The sequence below is a fragment of the Sorex araneus genome, chromosome X (genome assembly GCF_027595985.1).
Source record: "Sorex araneus isolate mSorAra2 chromosome X, mSorAra2.pri, whole genome shotgun sequence".
NCBI classification, from domain to species: Eukaryota; Metazoa; Chordata; class Mammalia; order Eulipotyphla; family Soricidae; genus Sorex; species Sorex araneus.
The window spans coordinates 258,370,660-258,389,504 of NC_073313.1; the positions used below are offsets into that span (position 1 = coordinate 258,370,660).

An 18,845-nucleotide genomic window follows, 5' to 3' on the forward strand; every position below is an offset into this window, starting at 1 on the left:
TCCCAGAGTCTGCCAGAAGTAATACCCCAGCACAGAGTCAGGAGTAAACCCTAAGCACTGGCAGGTAAGGCCTCAAAACCCAATCCCTCCCAAAAAATCTCACATAATTCTGATACCATGTCAGAAATGTTAGTTCTAAAGGCAAAAAACTTATATGTGCTGTACTGTGGTCTAAGCACTCTGAATGAAAGTATTAAAATGCTTCATTTGCTGTCCAATGGCTCACAATCAGAAAGAGCATTCATTTTTACTTTATGTCACTGTCACTGTCATCCCGTTGCTCATTGATTTGCTCGAGCGGGCACCAGTAACGTCTCCATTGTGAAAATTTTTGTTACTTTTTTTGGCATATTGAATACGCCAAGGGTAGCTTGTCAGGCTCTGCATACTTTATGTATGCATAAAAACTAAGCTCAGAACCCTTTATTGAGTTATTGAGTCTACAAAGATTTAAACAATAGTATAAGTTATAGCAGAGCAAAGACATTTTGGCTAAGAGAATGCCTTCTTTATCAGCACCTCTAACATGCAATCCAAAATTAAACATAAAGCATGTAAAATTATTTCTACTTTAAAAGAAAAGAAATTCCCTAAGTTTTCTGGAGGTAAGACACATTTCTTTCTGTTATACATATTTCTTTCATTAAATATAAAGGGACGAGCTCCTTGAAATACATCCCCATCAGGGGGCTGGAGCAATAGCACAGCGGGAAGGGCATTTGCCTTGCGTGCTGCCGACCTGGGTTTGATTCACAGCATCCGATATGGTCCCCTGAGCACTGCCAGGGGTAATGCTTGAGTGCAAAGCCAGGAGTAATCCTTGAGCATCGCCAGGTGTGACCCAAAAAGAAGAAAAAAGAAATACATCTCTATCTACCCTCTTCCTCTAAAGTCTTATTCATCCCCCCACAAGTCTGTCAAGCCGTTCTGTGGCTTGGTTTTTAGCTATCTTTTCCTAGTATGCAATTCTAATATTATTTATCAATCTTAGAGGAATACTACAGGGATATTTGTTAGACTGTATTGTATAAATTTGATCACAAGTCTGTGACTTCCAGCCTGATAGAGTATCTCCTAAAGGCAATGATTGTGTTACAACCTCTTGCTATTAATAGCTTAGTAAAAGACCAAGACTGAATAATAAATCTAGCCCAATCTTTCTTCCAGCGGACCAGGTCCTTTAGTGCATACACCTTATTGAAGATCCAAAGTAACAGCATAAGTCAATGGGAGAGGACATTTTTTGTCTTTCTTTTTTTTTTCTTTTTGAGTCACACCCAGCGATGCTCAGGGGTTACTCCTGGCTCTGCACTCAGGAATTACTCTTGGCAGTGCTGGGGGACCATATGGGATGCCAAAGATGGAACCTGGGTCAGCCTCGTGCACAGCAACTGCCCTACCCACTGTGCTATCACTTTGGCCCCAAGAGGACATTTCTATGTTAAGAATTTAACCCTCTGGGTCTGGAGTGATGGCACACTGGGTAGGTGCTTGCCTGGCATGCAGCCGAACTAGGTTCAATCCTCAGCATCCCCTAAGGTCCCAGAAGCCCACCAAGAATGACCCATTTCTGGGTGTGGCCCCCAAACCAAAGAAGAAATTAGCCCTTTGTAAAAATAGAGAATTGACCAATCTCTCTCCTCTCACTAAACTGGAATTACTGGTTTCTGCATATAACAAAAGGAGAAACTTTAAAAATTTACTGAATTCATGTATAACAAGGGAAAGAATAACTAAGAAGGAGGGTTGAGAGGTGAAAGTTAGGGCTGATAATTATGATTGTTATTAAACTTACTGACCTTCCTTATACCTATAATTTTCTGCATTATGATAAATTCTTTTTTACATTAGAGACATGCTTTTTTTAAAAAATTATTTTTTAATGAATCACCATGAGGTACAGTTACAGACTTATAAACTTTCGTGCTTACGTTTCAGTCATAAAATGATTGAGTACCCATCACTCCATCAGTGCCCGTTCTTCACCACCAATGTTCCCTGTATCCCTCCCATCTCCCCTCTCTCCCCTCTCCTACTCCACCCCTCCACCACACCCCTGGCAGGCGCATTCCCTTTTACTCTCTCTCTCCTTTAGGGTGTTGTGGTCTGCAATGCAAGTATTGAATGGCCATCATGTTCGGTCTATAATCTATTTATGAGAAATTCTTAGAACATCACCTGGCACCCTTGCAATTATGTCTAAGTATTGCCACATGATTGCACCCTGAAAAAGAGAGAGAGATTTTTGATACTAATGACGAGAACTGAGAACAGGCTTTGGCCATATAAAGAAACAACATATTTGATCCCTTTAGGACCTTAACATTCCCTTTGTCTTCATGACCATCTACTTTAATAAAATAGATGGGAAGGGAAGATTTGCCTAATGCTGCTTTTTACTTGAATTTTATTGTGTACCCTGTTCCTGATGATCCTCTTTGATCAGATTTATATCAGCACTTCTCAAAGATGTTTCTTAGGATACTTGGGAGAGAAGGACATTTTTCCATGCCAAATAAATTTGGGGACTATTTCATGCCATATTCCTTTCAAAGATAATTTCAATGGTTGTTAGCAAACTTAAGACACTCAGAGTTGTGTGTGTATGTGTGTGAGAGAGAGAGAGAGAGAAAGAGAGAGAGAGACAGACAGACAGACAGAGACAGACAGAGACAAAGACAGACAGAGAGACAGAGACACAGAGAAAGAGAGAGATTCTGGATAATTTTTAGATTTGACTCTGCAGAATTCTGTGCCTGTATGAAACTGATTTCTGTTCTGGTATCAACATTTTGACTTGCTGTTTTTAGTATGAGTTTTCTATAGAAAACAAGAAATTTTACCTTCACTCTGTTTTGAGTGTTTTCCTTCTTTCCACTGTGCTCTAGGGACCCTGCAGCTGTGTTCAGGGCCGGGCACGTTCCCGGCGAAACTCCAGCTAGTCGAGTGAGCCTGGCAGTGCTCAATCTGCCTCTACAATGATGCTTGGCCCGATAGTGCTGGGAGGTGCCGGACCAGCCTGGAAGTGTCTGAGGCCCACCAGGCTACAAAGTTGGCAGTTCAGGCCATTCTGGGGACTGAACTCAGAGCCTCACACATATAAGAATGCCCTCTAACCTTTTGAAGATCTCCCCAGCTACTGATTTGTAATTTTCATTCCGTCTTGGGCTCTGTTTTCTCTATTTTTTCCCCCTGAATATAATTCAAATATTTCTGGCTGGCACTGCTATTTAAAAATCTAAACTTTTCTTTGTTCCAGTAATGTGGTGCTGGCTGGATAATGACAGTATATAATGTGTGTTGTGTAGATATAAGTGGAGTTATAGATTTTATTCTATTGTTTTTCTATTATTCATTGTCTCCCTAACTGAATTCCCAGTCTTCATAACCTGACCGAAATGCAAACTGGATTCCTGAGTTCACGGCTCACCCTTGCCTCATTTATCCTATTGTTGCCACAGGTGACTTCCCGGGCTGCACAGGAACTTTGCTGGCACAGTGATTGGCTGTCTCAGTCCCGTGAGCATCCATTCAGCTCAACTGATCTCTGCACCCTGTCTCTAGTTAAACCATGGCATATTCTCAAATCTCGGCTCTCTCATCGTTGTTAAGAGACCAAAACAGGAGCCTAGTCTTAATTAGAGTTCTGAGTTTCTGGCATTAGATGACCCACTTGTGTACGATAAAATAAAAACTTTATTATGGAAGTTTCACACAGGAAGTCAGTATCTTATTAATAGAGCTCTTTTATTGTTCCTACTCTCTCTCTCTCTCTCTCTCTCTCTCTCTCTCTCTCTCTTTCTCTGTCTCTTTGGTGTGTGTGTGTGTGTGTATGATTTTGTGTATGATGAGGGTAATAGAAAATGGTGTTTGTTTTATCAAGGATGTATTCGATTTCTTAAATGAAATACAACAGCTATGGATGTTGATGATAAGCCATTTATGAGTATCAGATAAAAACAATGCACTTTAGTTATTAGTTTACCAATATTTTTATTCTGTTGCTAAGTCTATTTTTAGAAACCCAGCACTGGAATTATTGACATGCCTGTTTAAAGATATATTTAAAAATTCAGGAAGAAAAGAGAAGTGTTCACCAAAATGGAGTAATATCCAGTGGTGGTCAGGGGCTACTCCCGCTATGAGCTTGGGGATCATGCTTTGGGGATCACGCTTTGCCCAGGGGACTCTGTTAATCAAACCCAGGTCTCCTGCGTGGATATAAGGTTTTCTGGTCCCTTAATCACACAGTTTAAAGGAATTTATTGAAGGATCAGAGGTGGAAAAGTTACTAAGACCATGAGGCACGGTTCACTTAGAACAGAGCTTTAATTCTGGTCATGGGTGAACTTGAGCAAGTTAGATAATTATCCATAACATGTTTTCTAGGCCATAAACTGAACTAGTGCTATATCATCATGTTCAAAGACATATAGACACGTATAATGTGGCTCAATAATGGCTTGATGCTAAGTTAATATAGCTGCCAGGTGATTTAGTGGATGTGAAATAGGCATATCAGCTTGTGTGGGAAATATTGACCTCTATATTTAATAGACGGGGGAGAGAATTCATAGCAGATAAAAGAGAACAGGGAGAGACCATTCATTTTTCTTCAACTGGCATTGAAATTGAAGTCATTAACAATTCAAAAAAGAGGAAAGAATGCCTCCTGTCCTTCACAAAAGACTGGGGATTGTCAAAGTGGAGTGGAGTGGAGTGGAAGATAATTTGAATGCAGTGTTGAGTCAGATGGATCTAAACTAGTTTCTGCCAGGTGGCTGCTTAGCAACGATACTATTTGTCTTTATCACCCCACTAAGACTCTCAGGGCAACTTAGCACAAGATGGACCAGAAACATCTGCTTAGTGCCACAACAGCTATGGCAAGGGAAATGTGTGTTTCTACAAGAGCTGGTAAATGTCACTAAATTCATTTCAGTGCTAGCTTAATCTGGTTTTGAAAATCCAGTCACTGTTTCTCAAAGCAGGTCCCCTCATCATATTCTTGTAGCATGATCTGGGTAAAATGACAAAGGGAACGTTAGGGTATAGGCTAAGGAACTGCTCTGTTTTTATCAGCCCAGCGATGGTAAGAGCGTAGAAATAGGCAGCATGATGATGAGACCAGGGGCCTGGTACAGACGGCAGGAAACCAGAGGCCAGGTGAATCTATACTTGGCTCTATCAGGCTGGACGTGTTACTAGTATTCCATGACAGCTTTATCATCATATGAATGTGATAATGATGAAATACTTTGGTAATTACTATAAATCAAGGGCTTAGACTCTTAACTGATACAATGCAAGTCATCAGCTGTTAGCTGCTGGGGTCAATAGATGTTTGACCAGCCCTCTCTTCCTACTCTTACTCTCTAGAATCATTTTCTCAGTTGAAACCAGATTAATGGATGACTCCCTTTCTTTTTACTCCCTATCTCCGAAGTTAATTATGTATGTTTCGTGATCAACCCGGGAGATTTGTAACTCCCATCCTATAAGGTTGTGATCTCACTTGACCCACCTTTATGAACCGAAACTCAACATCTGAAGTTGAACAGGGTTGTTGTGCTAATGATACAGGAACATTAGCAGGACACAGGTGGCTTCATCCAAAGTTCCCTCCTTTACTTTCTTTCTCTTTTTACCTCCTTCCCACTCCAGCAGTTAAGGGAAAGTTGGAAGATTCACTCGTGTAACTAAACAGAGCTGTAACCCTCCAAGTCTCAAGGGTGCAGAGACCTTGTACCCCATTCCTCCTTGAGTCTTCTAGGAGAACTGAGAAGCAGAGAGAGGAAGTGAGAAAAGCAGGGCTCATCTTGGGCGACAAGTAGGTTAAAGGGAACTAAAGTTGAAAAACTTAAAGTGGAACTAAAGCGGAAGGTGAGAAATTTCTCTCCAAGAGAAATGGCAAAGAAATTGGTCAATTTGGTGATCGATTTCTTCTTGGCTAAAAGATGCTCCAGAAAAACTAGAGACATAAAGGGTCATTCTAGGCATTCAAAGTTGTGGTGCTGAAGCTTGTGACAGTACTCAGAAAACTCTCAACTCCCTGAAGTCTTCTTAGAAGTCACCAGTGTTGTACTAATGGACTTTCTCAGGCCTGACTCCTTGCTTGGATCCAGAGACTGAGGATGGTATTTCCAAATTGGTCCTAGGATTTTTAGTAATCGAGTGGATTGCCTCTAACTCTCAGGCAATAAACAACTATTATTAATTCTATCCAAGACTACAAAGCCTTCCTCAAGACTCACAGTCAGAGAGTTGAGAATCCTTGGTGAATGTCAGAGCAATTCCCAAAAATCAAAAGGAAATTTCCAGGAAGGGTATTCTGGAAATAGACAATATCCCATGTACTCAGGAAAAAAAGAGGAAATGACCTAAGGTCAGGAAGATGTTTATAAATTCATAAATGTTATGTTAAAAATGCTTGGGAGTGGATTATGTCAGATAATTAATTGACTTCTTGATGTACAGGCAAGCCCAGTGGGTAGAATCATTAAGTAAAACACATTTAGAATAATGACTCCTCATATGGCATTTGTATTATCTAAGAAAAATAATAATAATAAAATAAGAATCTGAAGTAGTCTCCTAGGCGACTACCTAATTAAAGAATAAAGTTAGACTTTAACTTTTGTAGATAAGTTTACTTGGGTTGCTTCCAATTCCGGAGCATTTTAAAATTTGTTCCATTTTTCCACAAACACTTGGGATTGGAAGTACTTATTTGTGGCACCACAACAATATGTACTATACAGTCGCAAACTTATGAGGGAATCAATGTTATGAATTTGAGATATTCTTTGTTTTTTTTCTGGGCTAATATAAGTACATTTATATAAATATTTGTAGATTTTACATCTTCATATCATACCATATGTTCTGCAAATTACTTTTTGTTTTGAACATCTCATGGTACCCAAGTGAATACATTTAAATTTACGTAATTTTTATTAGCTATATGTTATTACAAAATATAGATGAGTGAAAATTTATTCAATACTACCCTTATCCTTTGACAATACAGCTTACACAGTGCAATACACAAACTTGTCATCAAGTGTTTAAGCTATAGTGTTTGTTTTTACAATATGGATCTTGCATATTTGCATGTGTTAGTTATATGTCTAAATTAGTTCTCAAAGGGTTACAGATATGTGACTATTGCAAACAAGTGGATATTACATTGGGATATTTATTTTACCTATTCCTACTTCTTGTTTTGATTTTGTTTTGGGCCACACCTGGCAGTGCTCAGGCTTACTCCTGACTCAGTGCTCAAGGATCACTCCTGGAGGGGGCCTAGGGATTCTTTGGGTACTCTCAAACCCAGACTGGCTGTGTGCAAATGCCCTACTTGCTGTGCTCTTTCTCTGTGCCTGGATGACTCGCACTTCCATTATATGATACTCTTCATTTTCCATGCCATTTTGTTTTAATTTGCATTTCTATGACTACAAGTGTGTGTGGGGGGCAGCCATTTTGAATGTCTACTGGTCAACTGCACTTTTTGGTCTGCCTAATTATATTTTTTTGAATAATTTCTTGGGTTATTTGCCTTATCTTATTAGTTTGTAAGATTTTAAACATTTGGAGTATGAATACATGGGAGAGGGCAAAAGATGCAATGTATTACTAATAATTTCTCAAATAACTTCCTTAGCTTTATTTCTGATACCATTCAACTATAAACATATAAAAGTTTTGAGGTGTCTTAGTTTGTCAACTTCCCCTAAATTTTTTCTTTAAAATATTTTCCTATATCTGGTATTTTTATTTTTGAAACATTTTTTATTCATCTGGAATTAACTGTTGTATGTAGCATGAGAGTTCATCTGGAGCACAGCGGGTAGGGCGTTTGCCTTGCACACAGTCGACCCGGGTTGGATTCTCCCATCCCTCTCAGAGAGCCCGGCAAGCTACCGAGAGTATCCCGCCCGCACGGCAAAGCCTGGCAAGCTATCTGTGTTGTATTTGATATGCCAAAAACAGTAACAACAAGTCTCACAATGGAGACATTACTGGTGCCTGCTCGAGCAAATCGATGAACAACAGGATGACAGTGCTACAGTATGTAGCATGAGATAAGCACTGTAGCACTGTTGTGCTCTGAGAGGGACAGAGGAATCGAACCCGGGTTGGCTGCGTGCAAGGCAAACACCCTTCCTGCTATGCTATTGCTTCAGTCTATTCATTGTATACCGTTTAGATATTTATCTTAAAGAAAATTAATTTAGATCTTATCATCTAAACAGTACATAATGAATTTTCCAGCCTTCATCAGAGAACTTGAAGATCCATATTTACCATGTATTTAACTAACCATCTGAACTTGGATATGTTTCTAGATATTGTATCATTTTACTGATGTAAGTGGTTGTTACAGAAAATAGGAAAAATGGAGAGTGTGAAAATTTATTTCTAAAGCTAAAAGCTAACATTTTTTCCAATGCCAAAGAAAATAAACAATAGATAAATTTAATTTACAAATATACATGTGAAACTTAAAAATCAAATACAAGAATTTTAATGCAGAAGAGTACTAAGGCAATGTACTCAACTAACTTGAAGAAGGGAGTGTATAGTTAAAATACATTTATTGATCAACAGAATAATATCTATTGATTTTACTACAGTGTAAAAGTCAAGCAGAAGAGCTATTAGCCAATGCATTAAAGTGTAAATTTTCTAAGATAAGATAGTTGATCTTTACATGCACTGCACAGGCCATGAAAGACCCAGATCAGACATTTATTTCATGCCAGTAATTGTCAAAGGACATCAAACTTCATGAAGTATCAAAGATTAAAACAGACCTTTATGAATCATGAATGTTAGGATGATTGATACTAGAATTATCAATCAACCTTGTTTTAAAGGTATTGGAGAAGACAAACATTTAAGAAAAATATATATTTACAATAGAAGTGTTTTATTATTTGCAGGTGACATGGTGCACCAAAAACAAACAAACAAAATCATTAGGAAGAGAAGGTTTAGTAATGTATATAAACATGTTTAGAAAAATAATGGCTTCAAATATAGTAAGGAGGGGTTGGAGTAATAGTATAGTGGTTGGGCAGCTCTTGGGGGTTTGATCCCTGCATCCTGTGTGGTCCTCCAAGCACAACCAGGAGTAATTCTATTTTTTTTTGCTTTTTGGGTCACACCCGGCAATGCACAGGGGTTACCTCCTAGCTTTGCACTCAGAAATCACCCCTGGTGGTGCTCAGGGGAGCATATGGGATGCTAGGAATTGAACCTGGGTCGGCAGCGTGCAAGGCAAAGGCCCTACCCGCTGTGCTATTGCTCCAGCCCCAGCAGGAGTAATTCTTGAGTGCAGAGCAGGAGTAAACCCTGAACATTACTGAATGTGATGCAAAACCCCCTAAATAAATAAATAAATAAATAAATAAACAAACAAACAAACAAATAAATAATCTGTAAAAATATAACAATAGACGGGAATAAAAGAAAACACATTTTAGAAATTCCACTCACATTTTCAATAAATCTCTATGTAACGCACATGAAAATTTCAATAAGTTTAAATATCATTATGAAAAAAGAACAATATTTTATTTGGTTTGGGTTTGGGCTAACTCCTGGCTCTGCACTCAGGGGTCACTCCTAGTGGGGCTCAAGGGACCATTTGGGGTACATGGAATCACACCTTGGTTGGCTATGTGCAAGGCAAGTTCCCGACCCACTATATTATCTCCCTGGTACCCAAAGAAAGAATAATATTCAAATAAAGAACACAGGAAAATTTTGTTAAACATTTCTATTTAATAATTAATATCATACACATTTAAAATATGATTTCAGTTAACATCTATTTATACATTCTTAGGTGCCCATTTTTTCCTGATTATTATTTTCTTGTAAACAAAACACTCAGACATATCTCTCTTTCATTCTCTCTCTCTTTTATTAAGCAGTATGTTGTACTAGATACCAAAACCTCAATGACTACTGTAAGCAATAGATTATGGTATTTCTACTACATTATTTTTATTGGTAACAGGAAAATACTAATACTATACTAAGATATGTGGTGCTACCTTTGAATCTGAATAGTTTTCTATATCAATTTAGAAGGCATTATAATTGTAAGTAAACTGTGGAAAATAAACAAGAAATAATTAAAATGAAAGAAATTCAGTTAAATTTATAATTTAGATTTATTACTATAACACATATGTCAAATTAACTATATTAGTATTGACATATACATTAAGAGAGAGAATTAGCTTATTTTAAACAAATATAATTAAAGGTTGAAAAAGGATTTTTGCAATGGGATGTAGTTTTAATTAAATTTCTATTTGAAATCTTTTACTTTCTTAGGATTAAGTTTTCATTTAGATTCTACTATTTACAGTTTACTGTGGGAATAAATTTTATCAGTGCACCATTGCATTTTATGGTTTTATTTATTCATTCAATAAATATCTGATAAGTAGCTATTGCATGCCCAATCTTTGCCATAAATTAGTCTGTAGTCTCCTCAGAAGGACAGTTTTATAGAACTCTCCTACACCAATTATATGCAAATAGATGCTGTCCTAGCATGTTTTTCAAACATCAGCTCCTTAAGGTTGTTTTACCATGAGTATTTCTTAAAACAACATATCTCTAAAAAAAACAAGAACTTAAAAAAAACTTTAAAAATTATTTTTTTTAATTGAATCACAGTGATGTACAGTTCATGACTGAGTTTTAGTCATACAATGTTCCAACATCCATCCCTTCACCAGTGTACATTTCCCACCACAAATGTCTCAAGTTACCCTCCTACACAAATGTCTCCTGCACCCCACCACCCCATCTCTGCCTCTATGGCCAACACCTATCTCTCTCTCTCTCTCTCTCTCTCTCTCTCTCTCTCTCTCCCTTTGCTTTTTCAATAGATACTGAAAAGTTATCATGGATATCCCTTTACCAATTTTCAACACTCAGTTCTTGTCCAGAATGATCATTTCCAACTATTATTGTCATATTGTCATACTGGTTCCATCTCTATCATAACTGCCCTCTGCACGCCCCCACACACTTGTGCCAAGCTTCCAATCATTGACCAATCCTCCTGGCCCTTGATTTCCCTGGCCTTGGAGCCCTCAAGGACTTCTTGAAACAAATATATCTCTTAAAACAAAAAACGATTATTCATAATTCTCACATTGTGGTCTTCTCTATCACTCAAAATAAATACAAAAAATAAAGTGTCTGTACTGTGAGCACATCTTTCCTCAATGAGAAGTCAAAATAAGAAATAAATATCCAATGCTTGAATAGGAGCCAGATAATGGAAGAAAAGTATCAGGAAAGTGAAAACATTTACCGATGATGAAATCTGAAAGATCAACTAACCATCATATTGGAACTCAATTTATAAAGATGCACCAATGTTGTAGTACAATATTAGTTCAACAATAAACAACTTAATGAAGAAAAAGTAAAAAAAAAATAGGGGGCTGGAGCAATAGCACAGCGGGTAGGGCGTTTGCCTTGCATGCGGCCGACCCGGGTTTGATTCCCAGCATCCCATATGGTCCCCTGAGCACTGCCAGGAGTAATTCCTGAGTGAAGAGCCAGGAGTGACCCCTGTGCATTGCCGGGTGTGACCCAAAAAGCAAAAAAAGAAAAAGTAGAAAAATAGAGGAAGAGAGTAGTAGTAGCAACAGCACTAAGTAATATAAAGAACAACCCGGGAGAGAGCAAAAGTTCATGATATAAAGGACTGAAAACATTACACTTACCTCTTTTACCAGTAGATTTTCTGCTTTGTGCTCAGCATCTTCAGGTACTGTTGAGTATAATGTTCGGATATCCCAGGACACTGTGGCAGTCTGAGAGGAACAAGTAAAAAAGAAATTCGGTCTCTGATGTAGAAGAACTGATTGAAGCACTACACCAAAAATACAGTAGGAAAGTGTTATAAATCTGAGCTTTTTAGGATGAGAATATAGAAGTTTCCATAGTTATTTACCTACTTAATTACTAGAAGAGAAAAATTAAACCTTATTTAAAAAAAATTTAATTGCATTGTAGACCCTTACAAAGCTGTCATGATGAGGTTTCAGTCATACAGTGTTGTAACACCCATCCCTCCACTGGTGTATATTTCCCAGCACCAGTCCCCAGTATTCCTCCATCACCCCCCCACCCCAAAGCATGGCTCTATGGCAGGCACTTTTCTTCTCTCTCTCTCTCTCTCTCTCTCTCTCTCTCTCTCCTTTTGGGCATTGTGGTTGGTATATAAGGGAAGCTTATTTTGATCGTCACTATTAGCAGTACTACAATTCTATTTTCTATCCTGTAGAAAAAATTTTGATCATTTGTTCATTTCTCCAGTCTTTTCTATTGGTATGTTTTCTTGGTGAATTTTTTTTTAAATGAGCGATTTTTTTTAATTGAATCACCATGAGATACAGTTGCAAAGCTTTCATGTTTGAGCTTCAGCCATACAATGGTCGAACATCTATTCCTCCACCAGTGCACATTTTCCACCACCAATGTCCCCAGTATTGCCCCTCCGCCCCCCAGTCCTCACCCTGTCTCTATGACAGACAATTTCCCCAATACTCTCTACTTTGGGGTATTATAGTTTGCTTGAATTTTCCCACCACCATTCAAGCCTGCCTGCTAAGGGCAGACACTAGGTAATTTATTTTCTATTTGAGCAAATCTCTTTTTGGTGAGATTTTTAATGGTTAAATACACTTGAAATCAGGGAAAACAAAAAATAAGCATTATTGGGCTGGAGCAATAGTACAGCAGATAGGCATTTGCCTTGCATGCAGCCGACCCGGGTTCAATTCTCAGCATCCCATATGGTCCCCTGAGCACCACCAGGGGTGATTCCTGAGTGCAGAGCCAGGAGTAACCCCTGTGTATTGCCAGGTGTGACCAAAAAAGCAAAAAAAAAAGCATTTTTCTAACCTTATGGTAAATAACACTATGAATGATGTTTTCAATGTCAGTGCTAAAGAACCAACTTCCTGTAAACTGAATATACATAAAACTAAAGGATAAAGTTTCTCTGGAAACATCTGGAAGAGACTTTCATAGGCTGTTCCTTACTTATTTATGAATTATTTTGTCAGGGTACTTCTAGCAGTCCTTAGGGGCCCTCAGGTCCAATCCCAATAATATTCAGTTAACTGGTCTGGACTATTCGACACTCAGATCTGACAATGTGGTGCAGTTTGAGCTCTGATAGTGATTTGAGGCCCTCCAGATCTGGGGACCAAAGTGGGGTCCTATGTATGCACAGTCTGTGCCTCTGACAACTGTGTTCTCTCCCAGTCCAGATAGGTTGTTTATTTTTTTATCAATCATTAGCTCCATCAAGCAGGGGGAGGGGAAAGGAATGGGATTCCCCACAGTCCATCATAGGCATTGACTTACTTTAGTTCAACACTTTGGTGTTTACAGGGATGCTGTAGAGTTTGTTGTCATCCATTTGACCTACAGTTGGGATATTTTTTGCACATCCCCAAACTCACAAGAGCCATTTGGTTTCTTTTTTTTTTTTTTTTGCTTTTTGGGTCACACCCAGCGATGCTCAGGGGTTACTCCTGGCTTTGTACTCAGGAATTACTCCTGGCAGTGCTTGAGGGACCATATGGGATGCCGGGGATCGAACCTGGGTCGGCCGCGTGCAAGGCAAACACCCTACCCACTGTGCTATTGCTCCGGCTCCCAAGAGCCATTTGGTTCCTAAGGACAGACTGAAATTCATTGGATTTATTCCAGAGGAATTCTTTTTGGAAAGTATTGGAACAGTTGAGACTCAAAAATGCCTCTACTCTTTTGGAGAAGATGGGTAGGAAAAGGAATTGAGTATTATCTCCTGAGCTTACAGCTGTTCCTGAAAACGATTTCACCAAAGGCAACTTTATTTTTTTTTTCCAATCTTGGACTCATGTTCTTAAAATCTCTGTCTTTCTTCACTACTGATGTATATTTCACTAGCTTAAAAAATTTAGTCTGCATATTGGATGAGTACATGTTGATTCCTAAATTCTTACTGTTGAATGTGTATAACTATAAGTGTGTGTTTCTGTATCTATTTGTATATGTATGTACATATGCATTCTCTGTGAACATGTGTAAGTGTATAATTGTGTATCTGTATGAGCATGTGTTAAGGGGTGTATTTATGAGTGTGTTTGTCTATGTGAGTGTACACAGAGTGTATGATGTATATAAGGTGTATGGTATAAGAATGTGTGTACAAGGATGTGCTATATTAGAGTGTACATGTAAGTATGGCTTACGGTTGTGTATATATCCATGGATGTATATGGAGTGTGTCTAAGTATATGTATGTGCAGGTACATATGTCATGGAGACTATGAGGTTTGAATATTGTGAAAGAGAATGAATGTGATATGAATATAATAAGATAACAGTGAAGGAACTAGGTTCAAGGTACATCATAGGGTAAAATTAGTGCCTGTCTTATCTCATCGATAGACTTGAGCATACTTTCGCAGGAAGTTGGGTAAAGTACTCAAGGGACTTGGGGCTACTGATTCCAGCCAAGTGTATTATGAGCTCAGGGAGCCATTACTGGCACGGAAGCTGACAAGGTCAGCTTAGGACTTAGCATTATTTAGATTTTACATAGTTGATTCCTTTCGGATTTCTTCTCTCAAGTTACTCCATTAGTTTCTATTTATGCTAGATTAAAAAGTAAATAAAGTTCGTTGAAAGTTTGGAGTAGATGATTAAAATCTATGCCTAAATGGAGCTTTGGATTGTTACTGGATTTCAGTCATTTGGGGATAGCATATCCTGTTTGGGCAGACAATTAACAGCTGCTCAGTGTCACTTGGTTTCCAGGGAATATTATACGCTAGAGTCCACTGGCAAACTTGATGATTTTTAACTCTAACTCCAATAAAATTCTATCATATGGCCACTATTTTAATATAAAGTTTTTATACCAAAATATTACTATTTCTCATTATGCACTATAGTCTCCTATTGGGTTTTTGCACTTAAAAAAAGTTGCTGTAAAATACTCTTAGTTGATAAAGAGTAGAGTAACAAGTCCCTGATTTTTAAGTTTCTTGCCTCATTATATCATAACCATAGGATCACTATCTCATTAGAGACAGCAAAAAAGAATACTGAGTTGGTGTAAGAAGGAGTTTCTGAAATGTGAGACCAGGCTTTCAGTAGTAATAATTAAGTGGCCAGCTGGTGATTTGTGATTTCATAAAGATGGGTTCCCGCAATGCTCACAAACAAGGAGAAAAGTATGAAATTTCACTGAAGTAGGTATTATAAAATTGAATTTAAGTGTGTGAAGACTGTGATTCCCAATGACCTGCACCTGTGATCCGATGCTTTTTTTTCTAAATAAGATAACTGAGACAATTTATCCATGAAATGATGTAATAAAAAAATGGAAGCATTCTTTTTCAACATGCATGACTCTTCATACAGAATACACAAACCCCAAAAAGGGAAATCATATACAAAGAGTGCCTTCACCGTGACCTTGATCTAAATTATATTTTGCTTTAATAGTGGATAATTTGCCTGGAAAAGGAGAAGGCCTACAGAAAAGAATTGAAGAACTGTGGTGCTTCTACTTATTTATATTTTCTTTAATGTGTCTTCATTGAAGCAAAAATAAATTGATCCACTAAGAAGAAAGGCACACAGAGTCATATTTGTTGAGGGGATTAATATGGTTACAAAGAATTTCTTTTCTGAGAATTAGATGCTTTCAGACCACTACAAATTGCCTTGGCCACAACAGACTTCCTGTTCTCTTTTATAAATGCTCTGGTCAGCAATTAGTATAGCTCAATAGCCTGAAATGGAGCTGAGGCTGCACTGGAGCTCAGCCGACCTCCCCCTTCGGTGGTAGAGTTGTATAAGGGGGTTGTTGTCCAGAGGCACTGGAAATAAAAATCATCATTTGATTTACGAAAACAAAGCTGCAAGTCTGTGTTGGTAATTTCAGTCAAGCAGCTTTAGAGACAGCCATGCCTCTTTCTGGTTCCCCCAGCTCTGTGGTGGGAAGCCTTTGTGGCCTTGTCATACCACCAACCTGCTAGCGACAGAGACAGAGGAAGATTTCATTCCCAGCACAGGGGACCGTTTCTTCGTTGGCCAGAGGCCACTGTCAAAGTCTAAAATTAAAAAAAAAATTGCTGCATCTAGCCAGGGGCTGAGAAAAGCTTTGCTGGACAGTACTGTAGATTTCAGCTGCCCAAATACAAAGAATATAAAGGATGGTGTTTATGGTAATCGATCAGATGGGGCTCAAAAAAGTCAAGAGACCGGTTAAGTCCAGCCTCGGCACAGGTTTAAGGTTGATTTTCACCGAGATTTCTCAGATTAAGGTACAGATAGTGCCTTCTAGTCTATCACAGCAGAAAATTACACACTGGGATGCTGATTTGATTTATTTTAAATGCACAAGACACTGTATTATCATCATTGTAGTTTTAAACGGGGAGAGACCTTCTTGCTGTGCTGAACAGAAACTCTACAGCAGATGTATACATAGTGAAAAGTTGTCCGTGGTGGCCAGTTATTCTCATTTAGCCTACTCAAGCATGGGGACACATCCATAGAGTATATGCATTTTTTATGATTTGATAATTCCCTATATCTGCTCACTATGCCAGTTCTAATACTTAGAATTTTTTAAATACAGTATTGTTGAGATATAGTTAACAGGTTATATCATTTTAAAATGTAGAAATTGGGTTGGAGCAATAGGACACTGGGTAGGGTGTTTGCCTTGCATGCGGCTGACCCAGGTTCAATTCTCAGCATCCCATATGGTCCCCCAGGCACTGCCAGGAGTAATTCCTGAGTGCTATGAACCCATCTGATTATTTTTTAAAAAACGAGATTTCTATTATTGTCAAAAGAAACTCCATATCTACTATTAGTTTCTTCCCATTCTTTTCTGCCTAGTAATTAGCAACAACCCGCCTCTCTGTCTCTCTGTCTCTCTGTCCCTCTCTCTTTCTCTCTCCACCTCTCTATTTCTCTCCATCAATTTGCCCGTTCAGTATGTTACATGTAACTGAATTTATCCTAGATGAGGAAATTGTGATTGGCAGCTGACTATATTTATACAGTGTTCCTGTGTTTCATGCAGGATGTAGGTTGCATGTATCAGTACTTAATTTCTTTCTATGGCTGAAGGGTTGTTTATATGGTAATGGATATATATAGCTGTTATGGATAATGCTGTTATAAATATTCATGAAAACATCTTTATGTGGACATAGATCCCGAAAGAGTTCAGCACCGAGTAATTCTACATATTCTCAGTAAACAGAAATAAACACAGAAGAACCAATTCACTACAGTGCCAATTTTCTAAGGCATCACTTACTACAAGATTCAGAGAATTAATCTTCCCCTCAAAGTTGCATACCTCATTTTAAAAAAAGAAACATCTGGTCAAAAGCATGCTCTTGAGACAGACACTCAAAACTAAAATGTCAATGTGCTTCTTGCTTTCTGTTCTCACAGTTACCCACATCTTTGAACAAGAGCTTTCCCAAATCTTCACTTCATTAGCTTGTAAAGGATAGAAATATTATAATTTTGAAGAAGATAGCTCAACAAAGTCTGTTACTTAGCTTGAAAATTACAACTACAGTGTCGTTGCATCAAAAATATAAGTCATTACAAGTCTGCATTCAGGTTCAGAAGCGAAGGTTTTAAAAAAGAGGTCAGGATTCTTATAAAATGCTAGTCCATATTTTAGTGAGAGAGAGAGAAGCACAAATGTATGACCTTTCCATTTTTCAGTTTAAAATATGTCATTCTACTTCCTCTCTTAAAATGACCCATGTGGTTAAGGCTAAAAATATACTCTAAAACGAACAAGCCATTGGTATGTCAAGAAATCGAAATTCAATGTTTTCTTTTTGGGAGGGGGGAGGTGAAGGAAGTGCTGAGCTTGGAGCTCAATCCTGGCTCTGTCAGGAGTGACTCAGTGATGCTGGGGTATTGAGCAGGGTTTGGTCACATGAAAATCACCTTCACCCGGTTACTATCTCTTCAGCTCTGTTTATTCAGTTTAATAGTAAGCCAACTAAAACTGCAGGGTACACAAGAAAGCATTGAGGCACTAATTCTGAGCTGGTAATTAAAGGAAGGATAATAAAAGAATCATACAGGCTATATCCACTGTGCCACGGAGACCTTTGGGTTTGAAAATGGCACCTATCAAGAGTTAAGTGTGGCTTTCCCGCTCTTAATGTTATCAACATTGGCTGAGAGATGGTTGGCCGTGAAGCTAAATTGAAATAAAACACATACAGAAGTACTTGTGCTATCAGTATTGAAACACAGGTGCTGGGTGGTTTCCCATGGTGCAGCAGTGATACCTTTCATACCTGTGAACTTTTTCATTTAAGTCTTTGCACCTTGCCCAAATGACTCCTCCTCAAGCTTTCTATATCTTTTAAGCCCAGCAAGAAACTCATTTCCAGCTTTCTCGCTTTTTGTTCTGCTCTTTTGTTATCAGCCTATACTTAAATGAAATCATTCTGCGCTATGATTCAGTGTGCCCTTGAAATTGCTCTTTAGCTCTTATTTTCCCCTTTCGATTCTGTGCCAATCTCACTAAGCCATGGTTTAACCAGGCCACTAAGTTCTTTATTTTTTCAGTCTCAAGTTTCAAGTACTACCAACTTCAAAAAGAAAGACAAGAAAACAGGAACATTAACAAATTCAATTCTTGGACCAGAGAGATAGTACAGAGGATATGGCAATTGGTTTGTACATTGCTGACCCTGATTCGATCCCTGGCACTGCATACAGGTCCCAAGCCTTGCCAGAGTGAC

At 38.3% G+C, this 18,845-nt stretch overlaps 1 protein-coding gene across 9 annotated transcripts in view; it reads right to left on the reverse strand.

Moving 5' to 3' along the window:
• DOCK10 (dedicator of cytokinesis 10) overlaps positions 1–18,845 on the reverse strand; it is a 314,615-nt gene that overhangs the window by 150,042 nt on the left and 145,728 nt on the right. For all 9 annotated transcript variants that reach the window (XM_055120250.1, XM_055120249.1, XM_004610790.2 and 6 more), the window contains exon 3: positions 11,766–11,855. In XM_055120250.1, coding sequence (XP_054976225.1) covers positions 11,766–11,855 — 90 coding nt within the window. The remainder of the gene's footprint in view (positions 1–11,765; positions 11,856–18,845) is intronic.